Raw genomic sequence first — 15,446 nt, 5'->3', positions numbered from 1 at the left:
GTGCCACTTCTTTGAATAGAACAGTAACTACATTTCAGAAAAAATATATAATTGGGGCTGTAGAGAGCATCCTGTCCGGCAACATTACAGTCTGGTTTGGGAACAGCTCTGCCCAGGACAGGATGGCCCTGCAGAGAGTAGTGCGTTCGGCAGAACGCACCATGGGAACTACACTCGTCCCCCTGCAGGACCTATACATCAGGAGGTGCAGATCCAGAGCAAGCAAGATCATGAGGGACCCCTGCCACCCCAGTAACGGACTGTTCCAGATGCTACGGTCAGGCAAACGCCTCCGCTGTCACGCTGTGAAAACGGAGAGGATGAGACGGAGCTTCTTCCCACAGGCCATCAGGACTGTCAACTTTGATAACCCCAGAGACTAAATTTTTGTCGACACATTTTGTGCTATGTTTAGTAACTTATTAACTTTATTTATATGCTGTAACTGTAATTCTTTTTGTGCACAACCCGCAGGCATTGCCACTTTCATTTCACTGCACATCGAGTATGTGTATGTGTATGTGACAAATAAATTTGACTTGACTTGACTTGACTTGACTTTCAATGAGATTGTGAAGGTGCAAGGTCTTCTCTATGCCAAATAAAAGACAAGATCTTGCCAAGATTTCTGTCTCCTGTCATGAGATCTTGGGACAAGGAACGATCCTTGCATCAGTCAGCGGTGACTTGATGTTAAACTTCTCATCCCCATCTATTTTCAATGCTGTCACACTGGTTTGTCTAAACAAGGCTTATAAAATAGTTTGAGATTCTCTCTAAGGCAATGTTTATAAGTGCAAGCAAAATGGTTTACAAATTTGTCATTGGCAGTTTATGCTGATTTGGATGTTGTTTATACAGAATGCATGTTTTCTTTGGTGCTGCACCATAGAGAGCATCCTAATGCATGGCATCTCTGTGTGGTATCTCAGCTGCAAGGAGGCAGAGAAGAGAGCTCTTCAGCAGGTAGTCCATAGAGCTCAGAAGACTATCGGAACACAGCTACCAGCCTTGGAGGGCATCTACAACACACAATGCCTCAGAAAAGCCACCAGCATTCTCCTCACACCCCTGCAATAGTCTGTTTGAAATTCTACCATCGGGCAGACGCTACAAGGCCTTCTATGCCCGCACCGCCAGACTCAGGAACAGCTTCATCCCCAGGGCCATAGCTGCTATGAACCGGTCCTGCTGAGCCGGATGGTCACATCGCACAGTGAACCGGCACAGACCTACTTGAACTTTATTCTGTTTTAAAACTGTTTCTAATTTTGTTTCACTGGGTTGTCTAAATTTATACTGATTAGCTCATTCATTTATTGCATCGTATGGGAGGCGCATTCCCAATCTCTTTGTACCCCTGTACAATGACAATAAAGATATATTGTATTGTATTGGAATCACCTGGAGGTTGCTTATCTTTGGGAACAGGACAAGCTCTACTGTTTTCTTTACTGCTTCTAGTTCTAGACAATAGACAATAGGTGTAGGAGTAGGCCATTCAGCCCTTCGAGCCAGCACCGCCATTCAATGCGATCATGGCTGATCACTCTCAATCAGTACCCCGTTCCTGCCTTCTCCCCATACCCCCTCACTCCGCTATCCTTAAGAGCTCTATCCAGCTCTCTCTTGAAAGCATCCAACGAACTGGCCTCCACTGCCTTCTGAGGCAGAGAATTCCACACCTTCACCACTCTGACTGAAAAAGTTCTTCCTCATCTCCGTTCTAAATGGCCTACCCCTTATTCTTAAACTGTGGCCCCTTGTTCAGGACTCCCCCAACATTGGGAACATGTTTCCTGCCTCTAATGTGTCCAATCCCCTAATTATCTTATATGTTTCAATAAGATCCCCCCTCATCCTTCTAAATTCCAGTGTATACAAGCCCAATCGCTCCAGCCTTTCAACATACGACAGTCCCGCCATTCCGGGAATTAACCTAGTGAACCTACGCTGCACGCCCTCCATAGCAAGAATATCCTTCCTCAAATTTGGAGACCAAAACTGCACACAGTACTCCAGGTGCGGTCTCACCAGGGCCCGGTACAACTGTAGAAGGACCTCTTTGCTCCTATACTCAACTCCTCTTGTTATGAAGGCCAACATTCCATTGGCTTTCTTCACTGCCTGCTGTACCTGCATGCTTCCTTTCATTGACTGATGCACTAGGACACCCAGATCTCATTCTGAATTATCTCCAATGCATTGTCAGTAACTTTGACGTGATCTGTGGAGGAAGGTGGAGACATGTGGACATCATGAAGTCTCCTTGTAGCCAAGGTGTTGTGAATAGGGCAGCTCCTAGGATTCAGGGGAGGCAACACAGTTACTATGGCTGCTGATCTTCTGAGACTTCCATGCTATCGCCGTCTGTTATCAGGCAACTGAATCATCCTATCAACAACTAGAGTGGTCCTCAGCTAACATCTACCTCATTGGAGACCTTCGGACTATCATTAATTGGACTTTAACTTGCACTAAACATTATTCCCTTTGAAATGTATCTGTAAACTGCGGCAGGCTTGATTGCAATCATGTATAGACTTTCCGTTGACTGGTTAGCACGCAACACAAAAGCAACACAAAAGCTTTTCACTGTACCTTGGTACACATGACAATAACTGAACTGAACTAGATCTAACAGAAGTAAATATTAATCTTCAAAACATGGTGGCAAACAACCATAATGATCAATAAAATTGTGGTTCCTTTCTATTCAAATTTTCTTGATATACTTATATTTGTTAAATGTCACTGTTTTCCTGAGAATGAAGAGATTGTTTCACCAAGTGAAGCATTAGTGATTTGGGCTACTGGCTGGGAAATGGCACAGTGGCAAGAACTACAGCCTCCCAGTTCCAACCACCTGGTTTTGACCCTGACCTCCAGTGCTCAGTGTGGAGCTTGTGGGAATCCCTCTGTGATTGTGTGTGGTTTCACCTCACATCCCCAAGACGCACTAGTCAAATGGTCCACATATATTGCCCCTTGGTGACGTGATGTGGCAAAGGAACCAAGGGGAGATTGATGAAAATGAGTGGGAGAGAATAGGTTGCAGGGGTACAGGAACATAAAGGCAGGGAATGGGACTGATGGGAATGCTTTGCTGGAGCTGGCATAAACCCATAAATGGGCTTCCTCTGGGTCACTATAAGGGAGTAATTAATATGGTGCCACCTGGATGATGTTGGGTGACCAGTAGTTGGGCTGTATGGAGATGGAGTCAGGAGAATATCTGATTTGACCACCAGGAACACATACAGCCAGATCAGTAACCATGAGTGAGCTGAGTGCTAGTGGTTCCTCTCCTCCCTCACCCTCAAGTTTTGCCACAATCGGCACTCCTTCAGAATGCCTATCATTGCAAACTGTAGTAATATCTCCAATCCTTGCCATGTACAGTTTTGGTTGCCTTGTTTAAGAGAGTATGTACTGGCAATGGAGGCAGTCCAGAAATCAGTCTCAAGGTTAAATCCGGGGATAAGAGGGTTGTCCTATCCCTGAAATTAGACGTGGTGTTTAGAGGTGATGTTATTGAAACATAAAAGATCCTGAGGAGGTGTAACAGTGTAAATGTCAAGATGTTTACCCCAGTGGGAGAGCCTTGAATGAAAGGATATAGTTGCACAATTAAGGGCTAGTTTATTGGAGTCAAGAGAATATAGACACTCTAGAAGCAGACGTAGTCACTCACTACTTTAATCTTGCCCTGCCAGTCAACATGACAAGGCTGATCTGCCCCAGGGTTCATCTAAGTTTCTACACCAGTTTTCCATGGTACTCCATTCTTCAATCTCTCGAATATTCATCTGCCTCCTCTTTAAATAATCACAATGATCAGATCCAGGTAGTACAACCTTCTGGAGCAGGTTCCTAAGCATTTCAGTTTTAAATGACCAAACCTGTATCATGTAACCATTATTCGTTGTTCAAGGTTCTCCTGCAGGTTGATGCATCTTGATATCTATTTTGTCCACCCCCTCAGAATGATATGCTTGCAAGTTTCCAGACTGACACTAGGTAATCCACGAAAAATGAATTTTTAGTTGCGTAATACCAACATAAGAAACAGCATTGTGCTGCTGAATTTTTTGGCAAATTTCTTTAAGGCAGTATATAAATCCAAGGTGGATTGAAACTGCATAATTCTTTGACAATTCAGCACACGTTGGAACCATGAGATGGCCACTTTCCAAACACACAATGGGGTCTTCGCCCAGCCATTGGACAGCCATTGCCCCATGCCGTGTGATGGCTCTGGGATGAAACAAAGGCTGTACATCCGACCACAAGGGGGCAAGAAGAGAGTAACCCTGAAAGGAGTTTGGCAATATCTTACACATCTGTTGCAGAGAAGAAAAATCCCACGACAAAATAAGACACCAAAGTAAAATCAAAAAGAAACTGTAATCATTCCAAATCTGTGCATTTGGGACTTCTGCCAACTAATGTTTGCTCTGAGCAGAAACAGCCATGTAACTGGTCTTGTCTTTGTGGAGGACTGTGCACGTTGATAGACACAAAAAGCTGGAGCAACTCAGCGGGTCAGACTGCATCTCTGAGGAAAAGGAATAGGTGACATTTCCTGTTGAGACCCTTCTTTAGACCTTTGAGTCTGAAGAAGGGTCTCAACCTATTCCTTTTCTCCATAGATTCTGTCTGACCCACCGAGTTATTCCAGCTTTTTGTGTCTATCATCAGTTTAAACCAGCATCTGCAGTTCTTTCCTACACACTGTGTACTTTGGATACATTGTGTTGACATGCAGTGCAGTGGCATTAATTCTTTTCTCGGCAAGGCAAAGGTGACTATAATGCTGCCAAATTGTCTTAAGTCCTCAATAACATTAAAAAAAATCTTCAGGGAACCTTGCAGAGATTTTTGTATCTTGCTTGAGGGTGGGCAATGTTGTGCCTTTACTTAAGAAAGGCGACATGGACAAGTTGGAGAACCACAGGCCAGTGAGCCTTGCATCAGTGGTGGGAAAGTTACTCAAGGAGGTTCTGAGAGACAGGATGTACCTGCGTTTGGAAGAGCAAGGACCGATTAGGAATTCCCCATTTGGACTGATTAGGAATAGTCAACACTGCATTGTGTGAGAAATCATGCCTCAAATATTTGATTGAGTTTTCTGAACAGAAGATCAGGAGGATTGATGCGGGAAGGGCAGTAGGTCATTCCTGCATGGACTTTAAGAAGGCTTTTGGTAAAGTCCTGCATGCTACAGTCGTCTGGACGGTGAGATCTCATGGGATCCAGGGAGAGCTAACCAGGCTGCAATCACTGAACAACTAGAAAAAAGTAGTAAAAGAAGTAAAGACGACAGTGAAATTGGCAATGAACCAGTGAGGACAGCTCAGTTGTTTCACAATTGTAGGACAACGAGGGAACTGTAAAAGCAGGAGGAAATAGTTACTGGGTTCATTTGACATTCTACTCTCACAGCTGTTCCCCCGGTGGACAGAAGGACCAGTGAGCCAGAGGGAGCTGATCTCAATGAGAAACAACATGCATTTATTAGCACCTGTAACAGTGCAAAACATTCCCAATAGTGAGCAAAAAACTTGGTAAAACAGTCTTAAAAGGTAGGTATGAAGCTTTAGTGAGGGATGCGAAAGGCTTTTGGCCCAGCCATCCCAATGCATGCTGAACATGGTGAAAAAGAGGTCAGTGATACAAGGGGTGGGCTCGGAGAATGTCCAGCACCAGCCCCGAAACCCTGCAAGTCACTGCTCAGCTCCAGTTCTGCACACTTAGACCCAACTCCCATAGGTGGCTATGATTTCAGCTGTGCTTTTAAATTCCAGATGTGAGCTCCCTCTGCAAATAAGATGCACCAATTCCAAGAATTTCCTGCATTCTATATGTAAAAGATCCAAGCCAGCATATTCCATCATTGACATTTCGTAAGCACTTTTGCCTTTCCTGCTAATGCTTTTACTGAGCTTTGGGTCACAACCATCAATACTTCCTTGGCGATAACTTTGATTTTGTTTGATCAGACTCCCATGTAAGCTATACTAAAGGTGCAATATAAAAGCAAACTGCTGCCGTTGCAAGGGAATATATATTTTTAAACTGCATAAATGTCTGGAATGGGAAGGATAGAAGATCTATCCAACATCCCTCTCTGCCAAGGAACCCATTTCGCAAACATTTTTGTGATGCGTTGCAGCCTGCACAGCTTTCACTTTGATGGCCTTACAATGACAGCAGGGCTTTGAAGAGTCCGGCACTGTTCAGCATGTGTGTAAAAGAAAGCTAACAGCTGAGCTGAGGCAGTTCAATGTGTTCACCACACTCGCTCAACCTTTATAGCTCCTGAATGACTGGACATACATCCCAAAATATCTCCTCACTTCAGCTGAGAAAATACACAAGGTTTTGATTGGTGTCTGAAATAAAGGGCACTCTTTCCTTCCCCAGAACAACTCCCCTACAACTTGCTGCTCCTCCCTGTTCTCATTGCAATTTGGTTCCATTAGCAGGGCAGGTCAGAAGTCGTGAAGAGTACCCACCTTCTCAGGAGCCTCACTCCATTTGTGTGCACAGTAAGGGTTGGTACACTGTTCCATTGGAGGTGGGATCAGTCCCAAGCCTAATCCTAACCTGCCTAATTTTTCTCCACACAAGTGAAGACCATTTGAAGGTGTTAAGGTTGATTCATCCAGTACAGACCACAATGGCACAGTGGTGCATCTGGTAGAGTTGCTGCCTCAACTCCAGTGACCCAGGTTCGATACGGAGGTTGCATCCTCCCAGTTTCCTCCCACAAAAGTATGGATCAGGAGGTATTTGGCTTCTGTAAGTTATCCCCAGTGTGTAGGTGATTGCATAGTCTGAGGGCAATTGGAAATATGGGAAGAATAAAATTTGATTGATGCAAGTGGGTGCTTAATGATGGACCCGAACTTGGTGGGCCGAAGGGCCTCTTTTTTTCCCCACAGTGCGAGTCCAAGGTGAAGATTTGGTAAAAGCTGATATGCTCATCAGACAAATGGACAAGATCTGGATGAAGGCTGCTCGTGACTGAGGAGCGGAAAAGCTTCTTATGGTGCCAATGCTTCCGAGATAAAACAAACTCCTTCTGATCTTTATCAAAATTGGCAGAAAGAGTAATACCAGGTCTTCTGTGTGATCTCATGAGAGGTTTTAAATAGGGGGTGATACTTGCCTTTAAACTAGGCTGAGCAAACATAAATCAATTTAAAAAAAAGTTGCTATCTATGTGTGTTTGACATTTTCACAGAGGGAAGAGATGGTTTCAAATCACATTGCTCTTTTGTGGAGAAACAAAAGTCAGCAGCTACTGAAATCTTGAGCAAAAAACAAATTGTTGGAGGGAGAGGTGCAAACTACAAATCATCCAGCAGTTTGCGTTTAGCAGCGTATACAAATTTCTCATATGGTCTCATGGCCAGGCTCTCAAAGCAACCTGTTGGTCCCACCTCCACTTATTCCCCTGCAACTATTTCTCTCACATGCCCACGTGCATTGAAGAGCATCAATATTTATGGGCAAAAATGGAAAGTTAGTGTTTAATTATTCCTCTCAGAGGCTTACAGTTCATGCAAGGACAACACATGCCTGGAGGGTTCATTGCAAGACTTTCTGGCACTAACCACTTCCATTTTACAATGAGTACATTTAAGAGCGGCACGGTGGCGCAGCGGTAGAGTTGCTGCTTTACAGCGAATGCAGCGCCGGAGACTCAGGTTCGATCCTGACTACGGGTGCTGCACTGTAAGGAGTTTGTACGTTCTCCCCGTGACCTGCGTGGGTTTTCTCCGAGATCTTCGGTTTCCTCCCACACTCCAAAGACGTACAGGTATGTAGGTTAATTGGCTGGGTAAATGTAAAAATTGTCCCTAGTGGGTGTAGGATAGTGTTAATGTACGGGGATCGCTGGGCGGCACGGACTTGGAGGGCCGAAAAGGCCTGTTTCCGGCTGTATATATATGATATGATATGATATGATATGATAAGTGTAAAATTACAAGAAAATATTCTCACTAGATTTTAAAATATCTCAATAACTTTGTTTACAGATGCAGTGTCTTGAACCATTGAGTTCCTCCACTGTTTGTTTTTTGCTCCAGATTCCAGCATCTGCAACCTCCCAGAAACGTTTGTTTGGAGATAATTTTCAGCGCCACAAAACATTAACCCAGAAACAGGTCATGTGGTCATTCCCGAGTTCCTGAGGAAGACCACACCAGTGCAGATATCTACCTTGCACTGACGAGGTCTCGTAGTGGAAAGCAATACAGGCTGAATGATTTAAGGATCTGAATCCCATTCAGAAACATTCCCTCCAACACCAAAGTTTGCCAAACAGCTCTTTGAAGTCACTACTTACATCAGGCCCTGGGTCTCCTGGTTCACCATCATCGCCTTTGGGACCAGGGAAGCCTTCTGTTCCCTGAGAGAGCGAGAGAGAGAGAGAGAAACATGAGCCAGTAGAGGAGCCGTCTTTCTGACCTCCTGTCAGAATCCTGCTTTATATTTTTAAGCAGAGATAATGAACAACTCATGTGCAGCAAGGAACTAACAGGCTGATTTATCTTCTGCATTTTATTTTTTTAACTCAGTCATTGTGCTTTCGGGTTTCTGGTGAAGCTTCTCAGACAGATTGTAATACTGTTGTCCATTCTAAGGGGGAGGGGAAGGGGTGTCAGGTTCCAATTATCATTTGCAAATTGTCTGCTGTCTGACAAATTCTAGCTACAGTGGATGAACCCAGCCCCATCTCCTCCCTCATGTCACTACTTTGAAGAAAAGCAGGATAGTACTCCCTTGAAAATAGCCAAACGTCTAAAATAAATCAATATAATCAGTCCTTGCTCTCACACTCCCTACAAAACATATCCTTAAAGATTTAAAATGCAATTGTGTATCTCCTCCCTCCCTTTCTCTTTCCCCACTTCCTCCTCTCTTTTCTGCCTCCTATCCTTCCTTTTCCCCTCCCTTCCTCCCTTTCTTACTCTGCCCTGGCTTCACTTCCTCTCCCTCCCATCCTCCTTGCCTGCCTCACTTCCTCCCTCCCTCTTTTCCCTTCCTCCGACCCTTCTTTCTTCCATTGTGGGCTCCACCTTTCCTTGGTCATCGGGCCGTCTGATTTGTTCCATACCGTTTTATACCTCATTTCCCTCTCTCCTGACACTCAGTCCGAAGCAGGGTCTTGACCTGAAACATCACCTATTCCTTTTCTCGAGAGATGTTGCCTGACCCGCTGAGTTACTCCAGCATTTTGTGTCTATCTTTCCCCTCCCTCCCACCTGAAACATCTTTTGTTGCTGGCTGCACTTTCTACAGCATCTGTGCCTCTATTGAGGATGGCTACCATCTTCCTTGCAGTCATCCAGTGGGAATGCTCCTTGCCCTACTACAATGTGCAATGCATTTACACCCATGTTATTCCGTTTACCCTGGGTCCTTCCATCAGGAATTGCTTCTCACTTCTTCCATTAGCATTTATAGGACGTGATCCCGAGGGTGAAACACTCATCTTCAACAGAAGACCATCAGATTATCTGCCCACATTCCACTTCCTCCCCCTTTAATGGAACAGTGTGAGGGTACACTGACCTCTGTTGAAAGTTCTTGCAGTGAATGCCTTGTACTAAAGCTCATTATTATTTTTCTTTGTACTGTTCCTCGCCTCAATTACAACATATGGTGCTGACGTTCCAACCAGTCCTTGGGATAGTGCTTGTTTGAGGCATCGCTCTATATCACCAGTCAGTTTTTGATGCATTCTTGTATCAATGCCCCAGGCAAACTACTGGCTGTTTCTATTTTCTTAATGATATCCAGTCTAGCAATGCTCTGTGGGGTTACTGCCAGATCTGAGGTGAACAGGAACAGCAGCCTTCACATGGGACAGGGCTGCATCTTCACTGGTTACATCATGGCCTGGGGTGACAACTCCAATGCAAGAGGCTGCAGAGAGCAGTGGACTCAGCCTGGTCCATAATGGGCACACTCCACCGCACCATCGCCTGAAGTCCCACACCACCAGGTTCAGAAATAGCTACTTTCCTACAACCATCAGGTACTTGAACCATCTGTGCAACCCTGACCTTACCTCAGCAATAGAAGACTATGGACTATCTCTTGCACTACTGTGAATTTGTTTTTAATTGTGTACTTTTGCACTTGCGATCTGCTACATGAAACCGTCTTTATCTTTTCACTATCTTGTACACTTTGAGTAATTGATGTTGTTGTTGTGTGTTGTTGATTCTATGTGCCTGTGATGCTGCAGCATGCAAGACTATCATTGTACCTGTACCTCATAACTGTACTAATGCATATGACAATAAACGTGACTTGACTGGCATTTACCTTAATGTATTAGTCTCTGATGCCTCAGTGAATTCTGTCATAGAATATGAAAACACGTCCCAAAGCAGTCATAAAAGACTAACATTTTGCAATTGACTTGCAGACTTGTGGCCCAACAGCTCATTTAATTGGAACACCATCAGTTCCTGGTTAGAGACTACATTTTTGGTTTGGTTTGTAACTATTAAGTGGCAGAAAACCTTTAGCTCATTAAAGTCTACACTGAAATCATTTCGCACAAACTATTTGGTTTTGTCTCATTCCCTGTATACTTAAATATTCAAGATTCTTGAAACAGTCATATAAACTGGACTGAAGGTTGGAGGATCTTTGCAGGTCTTTGCTGGTGATATGGGGCAGTTTTGCTTTGCTATCGGCTGATCTAAGGTGGAAACCAGTGCACCTTCACCACTGTAGTGACGCTAATGGAAGAAAAACATGCAAACTCTCTGAGAGCTAAGCAGAATCTGTAACAAGATTTATGGCAGTCTTGAGAAAAGAGCAGTAACCTACATTGGGTCCACGCAATCCTTGCGACCCTGGAATTCCCTGTGGGAAGAGAAGCAGAATGTTTATCAGATTTATCAACTTGCATTAAAACATATTTTTGCTAGCAGTCAGAGATTTAAACTGTTCCATTAAAAGTATCACCATAAAGATCCAACTGATCTCCCACAATCTTCTGTTGCTTCATACACTAAGGACCCTTGGCAGGCGGGATGGGGTGCGATCCTCTCCTAATTTGGAGGGTTGTGCTCGGGTGGGCATGGTTGCTATGAAGCTGAATCAGCTAACTTTGCATGGACTGGAGCCATCAATGCACTCAGTCCTGTCTCAATCTATTAAGAGACATGCCCATTTTAGGCTATACAGCTACCCTAATGTAAATTATTTAAATGGTAAAACAGCTGTGAGTCAGAAGGCTATGGATCTGCCCCACTCCAGAGACTTGAACACACTCCAGTGTTATGCTGTCTGAGTGCTGCACCGTCAGAGGTGTTATCTTTCAGATGAGATTAAATCAAAGCCCCATCCCACCTTACAGTATCACATTAAATAAACTCTGCCCCACAGCAATGTTCGAGAAGGAGAGTGGGGGTGTTCTACCCAAACTACTGGACAATAACTAGCAAAGTCATTGAGAAAATTGCTTCGTCATTGCATTGCTGGTTCTGGGAGCTTGTTGTGCAGAATTTGGTCATTGCTTGTGTTCACTTATAAAACACCTCACATGCTGTTAGTGCTTTGGGAGGTTGTGGGTTAGATGTGAAATGAGCTGTGTAAATGCTGGCCTATCTTTCTCTGTAATTGAAAATCTGAATTTTTGATAAGAACAAAATAGCGGAAGGTGAAAGTAGGGAATAATAATTAAGTGATCGATCATATGGAAGGTTCGCCACTTACAGGTGATCCAGGTGGGCCCCTGGATCCATTTCCTGGCCTTCCATTGTCTCCCTGTCGGAAAAAAGGAAGAAAAAGACAAGCAAATTACCCAAATGCAGAAAAAAAAATTAATACAGAAAATCATGGAAAATAGAAGCAGGCAATGCAGCCCACTATTCAACATAGCAGATCATGACAGATTAGTTTCTGCTTCCTGTCTTTTTCACTCCCTTACATTCTTAGGCACTAATTTTTGTGAGAGAGGTACAACACAGAAACAGGCCCTTCGGCCCATGTATCCGTACTGACCATCAGCCACCCATAAATAGATTGCCACCCATCGAAGCCTGTTTGAACATATTTAATGATTTGACCTCTACTGCCCTCTGTGGTGAAGTCCACAGGTTCATCAACGTCTTGGTAAAGCAACCTCTCCTCACCTTAGTCATAAAGGACACTCACCATGTCCTGAGGCTGTGATCTCTGTTTGTGGACTCCCTGACATTGGGTACACCCTCTCTTTGACAAGTCCAGTTAGAATTTTACAGGTTTCTAAGATCTCATTTCCTGCTTCTAAACTCCAGTGAATAAAGAGCCAGGTGCCCCAATCGCTCCTTATATCTCAACCATAGGAACCCAGGAATCAGTCGGATAAACCTTGGTTACATTTTCTTTGTTACAAGAACATCTTTTCTCACATAGGGAGGCCAAAACTGCACACTCTGGAGGTCTCCTCACAGTCCTGTACAGCAGTAATAAGATACCACAAACCTCTACAGCAGTAACAGGACATCTGGTCAGAGACTAACTTTTTTTTAAATCTGGTCTGTAGATGTTGAATGGTTGAAACAAAGAAACAACAGTCAGCTCATTAAAAGTTTCTGAAATTCTTTCTACATGAACCCTTTGGTCTCATTTTGTTATTCAGCTCCGACTGTAATATTTAAATGTTCACGTTTGCAGAAACAATGCGGCCCAGATCTTGGACTGTACTTATTTTTGTTTGGGGGGTGAAATATTGTTGTGTTTAGCACTGAAAACAAGTCTTCGTTGCCAATAAAAGAAATCATAAATTTGGCCAAAATCCAATGAGAAATGGCGTCAGCGATGTTACAGGTTATTGATAGCGCTGGAGGAGATTCACCAGGATCTTGCCTGGAACACATTAGTTCCGTTCTGAGCAGAGAAACTAAGGATATTCTCTTTGGAGCAGAGGGAGTAAAAGAGGGTACAGATACGGCAGTACGAGTGACGTTTCTGGTCGAGACCCTTCTTCAGACTGAAATGTCATCCATTCCTTCTCTCCAGAGATGCTGCCTATCCCGCTGAGTTACTCCAGCTTTTTGTGTCTATCTTCGGTTTAAACCAGCATCTGCAGTTCCTTCCTTCACAAAACACCAGACTTATTGCCTTCTGTTTCGGAATGAGCTGCAGTGGAATCCAAACACGGCCTCTCTATGGCGATCCAGTTACTATAACCACAGGCTTTCGTCCAACCATCCCTCCTGTGACACTGCCATGTACTCCAGGCTTCCAGCAACAGCGGAGGCATCAGGCACTCACTCCCTCAGTGACCTGTCCGGCCCGTTCCGGCTGGTGAGCGGGAAGGACAATGTGACTCAGTTCCCTGATCTTGCAGTTTCCGGGGGTGGGGATAGGGTCAGGGGGAAAATCTGTGGCTCTCTTGCTGATTTGCCTGGAAAGAAAGCTGTGCGAGAGGGCTTGAGTCCAAGCAGCCCCTGAGCCGCAAAACTCGGCTGAATCTCCTCTGTCAGAACAGTGCCAGGGAACAGAATCACTTCCTGCTCAATCCCACTCCACACAATTCCCTGTCGTGCCATCACAATCACTGTGAGGCTCAGCATTGGCATTGTTTTGGAATAGTTTTCATGCATTATTCATGGCCTGGATTTCTGCTTTATTTCCTGAACTGATGGTCACTAATAAAAAAACTCGTACTGATCTGATTCTTAGCCGAATTACATGCTCCTTCACTTACATTGCCATTAATCTCAGAGAGAATAAACAGATCGGATAAAGTGGATGTGGAGAAGATGTTTCCACTAATGGGAGAGTCTAGGAGCAGAGGCCTTAGCCTCAGAATAAAAGGATGTATCTTTAGAAAGGAGATGAGGAGGAAATTCTTTAGTCAGAGGGTGGTGAATCTGTGGAATTCATTGCCACAGAAGGCTGCAGAGGCCATGTTAGTGGATATTTTTAAGGCGGAGATTGACAGATTTTAATTAGTATGGGTGTCAGAGGTTATGGGGAGAAGGCAGGAGAATGGGGTTGAGAGGGAAAGATAGATGATTGAATGGCAGAGTAGACTTGATGGGCCAAATGGCCTAATTCTGCTCCTATAATTTAAGAACTAATCTGTGATTTTTTTTAAGGGAATAAATGACAAAGAGCACTTAATTTTCACTTGCTCCATCAATCTGCTCCATCTCTTTTAACTTCTCCCCAACTATGTCTTCAGTCCCCTTTCCTTCCTTTAACTCTGATGTTCCTGTGGTATAGCGGTGCAGCTGGTAGAGCCGCTGCCTCAGAGCTACACTGACCAGGGTTCAATCCTGACTTCTGACTTGTCTATCTGGAGTTTTCTCATGTTCTCTTGTGACTGGATTGGTTTCATTACACACAGGAGCAGAATTAGGCCATTCGTTCCACTGAGTCTGGTCTGCCGTTCAATCATGGTTGATCTATTTGTCCCCCTCAACCCCATTCTCCTGCCTTCTCCCTGTAACTTTTGACACCCTTACTAATCAAGAACCTACCAATCTCCATTTTAAAAGTACCCGAAGACAGCCATGTGTGGCAATGAATTTTACACATTCACCATTGTGATTTCCTCCCACAGGCATGTACCAAAGGGATGAGGATTGGTTGATTAATTTGCCAGTAGGTGAGTGGTAGAATTTGAGAGGAGTTGTTGGAAATGTGGGGAGAATATTTTTCAAAACAAATGGGATAAGTGCAGGATTAGTGCACTGGTTGCTTGGTCGGCACAGACTTGGCTGGGTTAAAGGTCCATAATTGTGCTGTATGACTATAATACTCTAGGAATCTATAAAGACATTGATGTCAACTCTTCCATCTCGACTATATATCTCTTCCAAATGATTTCTAATCCACGTGGACTTCAGTTGTGTCTTCTTTACCTAGACAGAACTGCTGAATGGAGCAGGGGATAAACAAAAATAATGGACATGAACGTATGTGGTACTGAAGAAGAGTGCTGGAATTACTGGGAATTTTGGTCCATGTCAAAAGCACGGCTGCAATAACCCTTGAGAATTTCAACACCACCTAGAACACAGCTGCACGCAGATTGCCACACTTCCCACCTCAGAAAGCCACCATCAATATGAGGCTGCGGCGTCCACCACCTCTAAATGCACCTCAACATCTTCCCCAAGCTTCTTCAGCACTGCTCGCCAACCTCCACCCCAGAGATGGAACCCAAGTATTACCTGCAAGTTCTGCACCTGCACCTTGAACAGCTGTCGTACTGGAGACCTATTACTGAACATTTATCATCACTGGGACTCAAATCCCATACCTCACAGTACAGCAACATTCCTTCCGGCTCAGATGTCAGTAGTTCAGGAGGAGAGCCTGTCAAGGCGAGCAATATTTGCTGATGTGTTATCCCAGGCCCAGGAATGAACAAGAAGAGAACCCTACATGGCAGAAACCCTAGTATAAGGTGCCCA

At 44.3% G+C, this 15,446-nt stretch overlaps 1 protein-coding gene across 1 annotated transcript in view; it reads right to left on the bottom strand.

Moving 5' to 3' along the window:
• Window positions 1-15,446, bottom strand: part of col6a1 (collagen, type VI, alpha 1) — a 79,429-nt gene that overhangs the window by 19,123 nt on the left and 44,860 nt on the right. Inside the window, exons 23-25 of the mRNA XM_078403675.1 lie at window positions 11,752-11,802; window positions 10,861-10,896; window positions 8,360-8,422 (exon numbers count right to left, since the gene is read on the bottom strand). Coding sequence (XP_078259801.1) covers window positions 8,360-8,422; window positions 10,861-10,896; window positions 11,752-11,802 — 150 coding nt within the window. The remainder of the gene's footprint in view (window positions 1-8,359; window positions 8,423-10,860; window positions 10,897-11,751; window positions 11,803-15,446) is intronic.

The sequence above is a fragment of the Rhinoraja longicauda genome, chromosome 8 (genome assembly GCF_053455715.1).
Source record: "Rhinoraja longicauda isolate Sanriku21f chromosome 8, sRhiLon1.1, whole genome shotgun sequence".
Taxonomy (NCBI): domain Eukaryota; kingdom Metazoa; phylum Chordata; class Chondrichthyes; order Rajiformes; family Arhynchobatidae; genus Rhinoraja; species Rhinoraja longicauda.
Note: the sequence above shows the minus strand (reverse complement) of the source record. Positions and strands in the feature narration are given on the sequence as shown.